Below are 9243 nucleotides of genomic sequence, written 5' to 3' on the forward strand. Positions count from 1 at the left end.
GCTTGCTTCGTCGCCATTCTGATCGTAAGTCGTGCTTTTACACGAGTCAGTGATCGTTTTTTATATACATCTTTATATACAGTCAGTGATCGTCTTTATATACAGTCACTGATCATCTTTATATAGTCAGTGATCATTTTTATATACAGTCAGTGATCGTCTTTATATACAGTCACTGATCATCTTCATATACAGTCGCTGATCGTCTTTATATACAGTCAGTGATCGTCTTCATATACAGTCGGAGATTATCTTTATATAGTCACTGATCGTCTTTATATACAGTCACTGATCGTCTTCATATACAGTCAGTGATCGTCTTTATATACAGTCAGTGATCGTCTTCATATACAGTCAGTGATCGTCTTTATATAGTCAGTGATCGTCTTCATATACAGTCAGTGATCGTCTTTATATAGTCGCTGATCGTATTTATATAGTCGCTGATCGTCTTTATATACAGTCAGTGATCGTCTTCATATTGATATGATTGACAGTTGATTGCTGACATCACAAGAGACGAAGGATGATAATGTTATAATCATAATAACGTAATTGTAATCCAGCTGCTGTGACTCACCTGCCTGTCTGTCTGTCTCAGGGTCTATGTCTCACTCTGCTGCTGTTGGCCATCTTTAAGAAAGCTCTCCCGGCGCTTCCCATTTCCATCACCTTTGGCCTCGTCTTCTACTTCTCCACTGACTTCCTGGTTCAGCCCTTCATGGACAACCTGGCAGCTCACCAGTTCTACATCTGAGACCAAGCCCCGCCCACAAACCTGATGCACAAGACTATTTCCTGTGGCCGTCCTCTGCCACAGGAAGTGATGTAACAGGCAGAGGAAGCTGGGGGTCATTCCCTGGTCATTCCCTGCCGGGCGGCAGTTTATAGCAAAGATCCGCCTTAAATCCTCCTGTCAGTCAAAGGAGTCAGCTGATTGGCCGACGCCCCTGTCAGTCAAAGTAAAACCTTCCTCAGTTTGAAGAAGGCTAAACTTTGGATTTCGAGTCAGATTTTCCAGCTCTCAAATAAATTTTTACAGTTAAAGATAAAGTCGTGTGTAGTGATTTAAACTGATCCGGGATCAGAGTTTCTAATGTTATCAATGAATTCATCACTTCACAGACAGAAGAACTCACTAAACTGAATCATGTTATAACAGTTATTTATCTTTGTTGTGATGTCACAGGAGGAAAGAACCAGCAGATTCATCCATGAGAGAAATCAATAGTTTAATTTCATATCAATATCTCGACCCAGACCTGTCTGCATCCTGTAGAAAGTGATGAATTTTATAACTCAGACTTGTTATGACTTTTTGTTTCTGTGCAGTAAAATTAAACTTCTGAAATAAAAACTATTCTACGGAACTTTTCCATGGTTTTCATTTTCTCAGAATCTCCAAAAATGTTGGACTATTACTTTAAGGGACCAGTCGTGAACTTTCGGAATAAAATCCCACAGCCGCTCTTTCACATCAACGTTTATTGTGATCAAATAAAAAAACTAGCAGATGGACTCCCAGGACGAGCCTCAGTCAGTTCCTCTCGTCAAACTGAGACTTGTTCTTCAACAGAAACGCCGCCAGGTACTCGATCGGGTTCGGAGGCCTGAAACACGAGAGAGAGAAAGAAAGTCATTGTCCGACATTGTCCAATCAGAACAAAGATGAGTCACCACGAGGCGGCAGCCGAGAACATGACGTGATCAATAATGTCTTTTATATAAAACTCATCATGTCTCATGCAGCACCTTGTGAGGTCGATGATGTCACAGAGTCTCTCCATCATGAAGTTTATATTCACCTCTCCTTGGCGAGCACCGACAGGCCCTGCAGCAGGATCGGGACCACGGTCTGGTCCAGGTAGGCTCTGGTGGGCAGTGCCTGCAGATCCACCTTCTGCTTGGAGATCTTCTCTGCGCTCGCCTTCTCGTTCTCCACCGTCCTCTGGGGAGGAGAAGCAGCAAAGGATGCTGAGAGTCTGCCCCTGACTTCTCACTGCAGAGTGTGTGTGTGTGTGTGTGTGTGTGTGTGTGTGTGTGTGTGTGTGTGTGTGTGTGTGTGTGTTACCTGGAGGTTTTCCGTCAGGCCGTACTCTGCGTGTGGGTTTTCAGAAACCTGCAGGACGATTCATCAGAGAATCAAAACAAACTGGTGAAGACAACGTGAAGGTTCTGTCTCGATGGAGCTAGGCTAACAGTTCCACCTGCTTCCAGTCTTTGTGCTAAGCTGAAGCTGCTACAGCACCCAGACTGGGTGTTGGTGCGTGACTCACCGGAGTGTGTCCCTCCATGGACTGATCTGCGTCTGTGTGATCTGAGGACATGAGACACAGATCAGACGTGAGATGTGAGACATGAGACATGAGATGATGTGAGACGATATGAGACAATGTGAGACGATGTGAGATGATATGAGACGATGTGAGACGATGTGAGACGATATGAGACGATGTGAGACGATGTGAGACGATGTGAGACGATGTGAGACGATGTGAGACGATGTGAGACGATGTGAGATGATGTGAGACGATCTGAGACGATGTGAGACGATGTGAGATGATGTGAGATGATGTGAGATGATGTGAGACGATGTGAGATGATGTGAGATGATGTGAGACGACCTCTGGTGACCCGGTGAGATCAACAAGAGAAATGTAAAAAAATGATGATTGTTTCATGTGTGAAGATCTTTATGAACTTTGATCTGATGATTTGAATCTTCATGTGACAATAACCCGAGACATTCATGTGAAACTAGACAATCACGAGCATCTGATTATTCAGTTTGTTTCAGAAAGTGATCGATATGTTTCATGTTTCTCTTCAGACACTCGCTTCCTGCTCTGACGGAACAATAAATCAAACATTCACATTGTGTTTCATTAAATCTTTGCTGACGTCGGTCGCGCTGCGCTGCTAACGGCGGTAAATTAGCTTAGCATCAGAGTCGCGCAGTCCGCTACAGGAACCGGACTCTGCCCGGACCTGTGCGGTTCTCACCGGCTCGACGGGACGAACTGGAAACACGCAACAAAGACACGCACACACACACACGCACACACGCACACACACACACGGTAAAACAGTGGAAACACGCGAGCGACGGTCAACAATGAACTCACCGTCCGCCATGTTTGTTGTGGCTCCTTCCGCAAGATATCTGACGTACGTCGATTCCGTTCGAACGTTACGTAGAAAAGACTCCAACGCTACGTAGACGAAAACCCGCCCCCAACCTTCCTCTCATTGGCTAATCGCTTCCGGGGGGCATGCTAACTGGCTATGCTGCTAACCACCGGCGCTACGAGCAGGACGGAGCCCGGAGGAGAGACCCCCTGCCCGGCTGGAGGGCCTCCGGAGGACAGACCCCCTGCCCGGAGATGTTGATATTAAACAGAAGCTCAGTATGAAACACTTCCAGAAAATGAATAAATCATTGATGATTAAGAAAATATATATAATCATACAGATTTCGTTGTTACTTTTCTGATTATTTATGGTTCATACATTTACATTATAATCGTTAACTCAAATAAGAAACATGAAGTTGTGTATTGAGTATTATTTCTCATATTATAATTATTTCTCATTCTGCACGTGTGTGTGTGTGTGTGTGTGTGAGAGTAAAAGGTCAGAATCAATGTCGACATCATTACGTTCAGTGTGACATTTTTACAGAAACGGGAAAAAATAAATGTGAGAAAGATTCATTGTTGAAAAATCTTTCCATCATCTAAAACAATAAATAAATATATAAATATATGAGCAGGTTTGTTCTCGACTTCCTGTGATTCATCTTTTCTTTAAAGATTATCAGTTCATAATTGACGATAATAAATAAAAGTCTTCACTCACTGTAACTGTGAATCAAACACACAACATATGTATTTGTATGTAAAAACAACAAGCACATTAATAAACAAACAGTTTTATGACATAATGACATGTTTCTGATGTATGTTTTCTTTTTATTTATAGTTATTTACAATAAAGTTTGTGGTGAAACTGTCAAATATGAAGACTGTAATAACATCTCAGGATCAGTGACAATATACATATATATATATATATATGCATAATTTTTTTTCTTCTTTCTGTGTCATGTTTACGAGCTGTCACAACCCGACATCGCTGCTTCTGCGTCAGGGGTTGGAACCATCTTCTTCCGCCTCCCGCCGCCGAGTTGGCGTCTTCCCCCGAGCTCGACCTCCGGTCGGGAAACAGAGGAGCGACCTGGGAGCGATGTGGGGTGGTCGGTGCCGTGTCGTCCGAACGTGTGCATGGCTGCCTGAAGCGCAGCGGGGTTCCCCTTCAGCCGGTGGAAGCTCTGCATCATGGCGGCGGAGGCTCGTCGGAACCCGGCGCTGCTCTGAGCCACAGCAGAAAACTCTCTGAGCGTCGAGTTCAACACGGTTCTGTCGAGGACTGAACACAGAGACGTGATCAGACGTGATCAGACGTGATCGTACGTGAACACGCGTCCTTATCAAACCCACCTTGTGGCGCGTGAGCGGTTGCCGTGGTTACTTCTGTCCCAGGCACGTGTGTGTTGTGATTGTGGATGTTACTGATGTCCACCAGCGTGGGGTATGCTGGGATGTGAGGGTCAGTGTTCCTGAGAGACAGAGCAAAGAGCTGCAGCAGAAGAACAACAGACGACAACAGACGACAACAGACGAAGACAGACAACAACAGACGAAGACAGGCGACAACAGACGGCGACAGACGACAACAGACGACGACAGACGGCGACAGACGACAACAGGCGACGACATACGGCAACAGGCGACAACAGACGACAACAGACGAACGCAGACAACAACAGACGACGACAGACGGCGACAGATGAACGCAGACGACAACAGACGAAGATAGACGACAACAGACAAAGACAGACGACAACAGACACCAACAGACGAAGACAGACGATGACATATGACGACAGACGACGACAGAGGATGACATGACGACAGACGACAACAGACAAAGACAGATGAACACAGACTAACCCAGACGACAACAGACGAAACCAGTCGACGACAGACGAACCCAGACGACGACAGAGAGAGGTAATGTATTTGAGTGACAGACCTGCTGCGTTGACCTCGTGACCCCTCAGTACGAACCAGGGTCACTCTGAGCTTCGCAGGACAGTTTGTGTTTATAGACGATCTGTTTGTCTGAAGCTTCTCACGAGGAGGAGAGTTGAACTGACACCGGTAATCTGCCTGCAACCAATCAGAGTCTGTATATAAAGACCATCACTGACTGTATATATATATATATATATATATATATATGTGTGTGTGTGTGTGTGTGTGTTTGTGTGTGTGTGTGTGTGTGTGTATGTATATAAATATATTTATACAATCAGATGTGAGGAGCTGCCGACCTTGAAGAGGATGCGATGACCTCTGGTGGGTCTGGTGTGGGCCACCCTCCATGTGACCTTCATGGACCGGAGCCAGGAGACGATCTGCTCCTTCGAACTCAGAGACATTCTCACCGTGGCCTCGAAGCTCCTGTCGTCAGCAGCTGATTGGCTCACGGCTCGGTACCTGCACACGTGGTACTGATAGTCTGGAGGGAGGAAGCCCTGCAACACAGGACAGCAGGTGTGTGTGTGTGTGTTTCTGTGTGTGGGTGTGCGTGTGTGTGTGTGAGTGTTGTGTGCTTGGTGTGTGTGGTGTGTTTGTGTGTGTGTGGTGTGTGTGTGTGTGTGTGGTGTGTGTGTGTGTGTTTGTGTGTGTGTGGTGTGTGTGTGTGTGTGTGTGCGTGCGTGTGTGGGTGTGCGTGTGTGTGTGCGCTCACCAGCAGCTCACAGTGTTGCTCTGTGTTAATGGTTGGGGAGGTGCAGGGGAACCTCTCTGCTGTGCTGAGGGGCTTCTTCAGGTTCCCTGATCTAACACCCACACACGCACACACACACCACACACACCAAGCACACACCCACACACACACACACACACACACACACACACACACACACACACACACTCAATAGGTATCCTGTGACGTCAGTAACTTCAGATCACGTGTCCTTTACCTCTGCGTCTTCATGTCCGCTGCACGCGACGCTTCCATGTTGACGGACGCACGTGGCTGAAACAATCACACGTCATTATACTCGGACTGCACGTAAACAACAACAACAACAACAAAAACAAAAACAACGACACACCGACTCAGTGACTCACCTCCAGCTGCTTCAGCGGCGGAGATTCTACAACTCGCTCCAATCAAACCACGCCCACTTCCGTATACGAAACCATGACGAAACGACCGGAGCCTCGGCGGCTGCGTTCCCATGGAAACCGCACTCGAGCCTGTTCACTTCCTGTTGACGCTTCATGCTCGACCTTCAGAACTGAAGTGAAGACGTGAAACCTGCTTCATTTAGTATTTTATATATATATATATACAACTAAATGAAATATATATATATATATATATATATATATATATATATATATATATATATATATATATATATAACTAAATGATATATAGATATATAAAACTAAAACAGTGGGGTGAACAGCTGTATGAATGTGTGAATGGGTGAATGTGGAAAGCTCTATTTATATACAGTCCATTAGTATTGATCCATTGATCCATTGAGAGGCTCCGTGATCCCACTGATGGAAACAACTGGTCCATGGAGTGAACCGAGTCGTCGCGACTCTCAGTAGACGACTGGTGTGAATGTGTGTGAAGAGATGTTTGTTGGCCTGTGATTGGATGCTGACCTGTCCAGGTGACAGTCGTCAGGTTCAGGATTGGCTCCTGAACCTGACGAATCGACTCCATCAGCTCCGTCTTTTCTTTGACAGCTGAACTTAAAGATCATGTCAAAGGTCACATCCGTCATTTATCCGTCATTCTGCCTCATTACATAAGAGACCACACATTTCATATGATCCTTATTTGAGTTTGAGTTTATTTATTTAAAACAGGGACAATATATATTAATGAACATATACATGTAAATATGCAAGATTATAGCCAACGGCTAATTTCCATCTTTAGTCCCTTCGGCAGGTTGATGTCAACAACATAGAATAGTAAAATCAATAAAAACAGTAACAAGAAAATAGAATAGTTCGCCTTCATGACCAGTATGAATAGGAGGAGTAATTACAAAGAGAGAAAACACAGTGGGACAGAAAAGAAAAAAGAAAAGCAAGAACAATGCAGTGGAGAGGAGGTGATGTCGCAGGTGGAGAGGAGATGGTGTTACAGGTGGAGAGGAGGTGGTGTCAAAGGTGGAGAGGGGTGATGTAGCTGGTGGAGAGGAGGTGATGTCACCGGTGGAGAGGAGGTGATGTCGCAGGTGGAGAGGAGGTGATGTCGCAGGTGGGGAGGAGGTGATGTCGCAGGTGGAGAGGAGGTGGTGTTACAGGTGGAGAGGAGGTGGTGTCAAAGGTGGAGAGGAGGTGATGTAGCAGGTGGAGAGAAGGTGATGTCACAGGTGGAGAGGAGGTGATGTCAAAGGTGGAGAGGAGGTGATTTCACAGGTGGAGAGGAGGTGGTGTCAAAGGTGGAGAGGAGGTGATTTCACAGGTGGAGAGGAGGTGATGTCGCAGGTGGAGAGGAGGTGATGTCAAAGGTGGAGAGGAGGTGGTGTCACAGGTGGAGAGGAGGTGATGTCGCAGGTGGAGAGGAGGTGATTTCACAGGTGGAGAGGAGGTGGTGTTACAGGTGGAGAGGAGGTGATTTCACAGGTGGAGAGGAGGTGGTGTTACAGGTGGAGAGGAGGTGGTGTTACAGGTGGAGAGGAGGTGGTGTCAAAGGTGGAGAGGGGTGATGTAGCAGGTGGAGAGGAGGTGATGTCACCGGTGGAGAGGAGGTGATGTCACAGGTGGAGAGGAGGTGATGGAGGTGATGTCGCAGGTGGGGAGGAGGTGGTGTTACAGGTGGAGAGGAGGTGGTGTCACCGGTGGAGAGGAGGTGATGTCGCAGGTGGAGAGGAGGTGATGTCACAGGTGGAGAGGAGGTGATGTCACCGGTGGAGAGGAGGTGATGTCACAGGTGGAGAGGAGGTGATGGAGGTGATGTCGCAGGTGGGGAGGAGGTGATGTCAAAGGTGGAGAGGAGGTGATTTCACAGGTGGAGAGGAGGTGGTGTCAAAGGTGGAGAGGAGGTGATTTCACAGGTGGAGAGGAGGTGATGTCGCAGGTGGAGAGGAGGTGATGTCAAAGGTGGAGAGGAGGTGGTGTCACAGGTGGAGAGGAGGTGATGTCGCAGGTGGAGAGGAGGTGGTGTCAAAGGTGGAGAGGAGGTGATTTCACAGGTGGAGAGGAGGTGGTGTTACAGGTGGAGAGGAGGTGGTGTTACAGGTGGAGAGGAGGTGGTGTCAAAGGTGGAGAGGGGTGATGTAGCAGGTGGAGAGGAGGTGATGTCACCGGTGGAGAGGAGGTGATGTCACAGGTGGAGAGGAGGTGATGGAGGTGATGTCGCAGGTGGGGAGGAGGTGGTGTTACAGGTGGAGAGGAGGTGGTGTCACCGGTGGAGAGGAGGTGATGTCGCAGGTGGAGAGGAGGTGATGTCACAGGTGGAGAGGAGGTGATGTCACCGGTGGAGAGGAGGTGATGTCACAGGTGGAGAGGAGGTGATGGAGGTGATGTCGCAGGTGGGGAGGAGGTGGTGTTACAGGTGGAGAGGAGGTGGTGTCACCGGTGGAGAGGAGGTGATGTCGCAGGTGGAGAGGAGGTGATGTAGCAGGTGGAGAGGAGGTGATGTCACCGGTGGAGAGGAGGTGATGTCACCGGTGGAGAGGAGGTGATGTCACAGGTGGAGAGGAGGTGATGGAGGTGATGTCGCAGGTGGGGAGGAGGTGGTGTTACAGGTGGAGAGGAGGTGGTGTCACCGGTGGAGAGGAGGTGATGTCGCAGGTGGGGAGGAGGTGATGTCACAGGTGGAGAGGAAGTGGTGTGACAGGTGGAGAGGAGGTGGTGTCAAAGGTGGAGAGGAGGTGATGTAGCAGGTGGAGAGGAGGTGATGTCACAGGTGGAGAGGAGGTGATGTCAAAGGTGGAGAGGAGGTGATTTCACAGGTGGAGAGGAGGTGATGTCAAAGGTGGAGAGGAGACGAGGTGATGGAGGTGATGTCGCAGGTGGAGAGGAGGTGGTGTTGCAGGTGGAGAGGAGGTGATGTCAAAAGGTGGAGAGGAGGTGATGTCACAGGTGGAGAGGAGGTGGTGTCACAGGTGGAGAGGAGGTGATGTCACAGGTGGAGAGG

General features: G+C 47.9%; 3 protein-coding genes across 3 annotated transcripts in view; 1 reads left to right on the forward strand and 2 right to left on the reverse strand.

Annotated features, from left to right (window-relative positions):
• psen2 (presenilin 2) overlaps nt 1-1370 on the forward strand; it is a 6135-nt gene extending 4765 nt beyond the window's left edge. The window contains exons 10-11 of the mRNA XM_035636556.2: nt 1-24; nt 602-1370. The exon at nt 1-24 is cut by the window's left edge and continues 92 nt beyond it. Coding sequence (XP_035492449.1) covers nt 1-24; nt 602-757 — 180 coding nt within the window. The 3' untranslated portion in view covers nt 758-1370. The remainder of the gene's footprint in view (nt 25-601) is intronic.
• Nucleotides 1371-1467: 97 nt separating this feature from the next.
• dpy30 (dpy-30 histone methyltransferase complex regulatory subunit) lies at nt 1468-3238 on the reverse strand. Its single transcript, XM_035636564.2, has 5 exons — nt 3126-3238; nt 2277-2317; nt 2072-2119; nt 1806-1948; nt 1468-1610 (listed from the first exon to the last, which is right to left on the reverse strand). The coding sequence occupies exons 1-5, from the start codon at nt 3133-3135 to the stop codon at nt 1538-1540; spliced, it is 315 nt and encodes a 104-aa protein (XP_035492457.1). The 5' UTR covers nt 3136-3238; the 3' UTR covers nt 1468-1537.
• A 622-nt stretch (nt 3239-3860) lies between these two features.
• LOC118312174 lies at nt 3861-6295 on the reverse strand. Its single transcript, XM_035636557.2, has 7 exons — nt 6201-6295; nt 6050-6105; nt 5815-5905; nt 5396-5599; nt 5095-5231; nt 4500-4618; nt 3861-4428 (listed from the first exon to the last, which is right to left on the reverse strand). The coding sequence occupies exons 2-7, from the start codon at nt 6085-6087 to the stop codon at nt 4109-4111; spliced, it is 909 nt and encodes a 302-aa protein (XP_035492450.1). The 5' UTR covers nt 6088-6105; nt 6201-6295; the 3' UTR covers nt 3861-4108.
• Between the last annotated feature and the right edge of the window lie 2948 nt (nt 6296-9243).

The sequence above is a fragment of the Scophthalmus maximus genome, chromosome 8 (genome assembly GCF_022379125.1).
Source record: "Scophthalmus maximus strain ysfricsl-2021 chromosome 8, ASM2237912v1, whole genome shotgun sequence".
NCBI lineage: Eukaryota > Metazoa > Chordata > Actinopteri > Pleuronectiformes > Scophthalmidae > Scophthalmus > Scophthalmus maximus.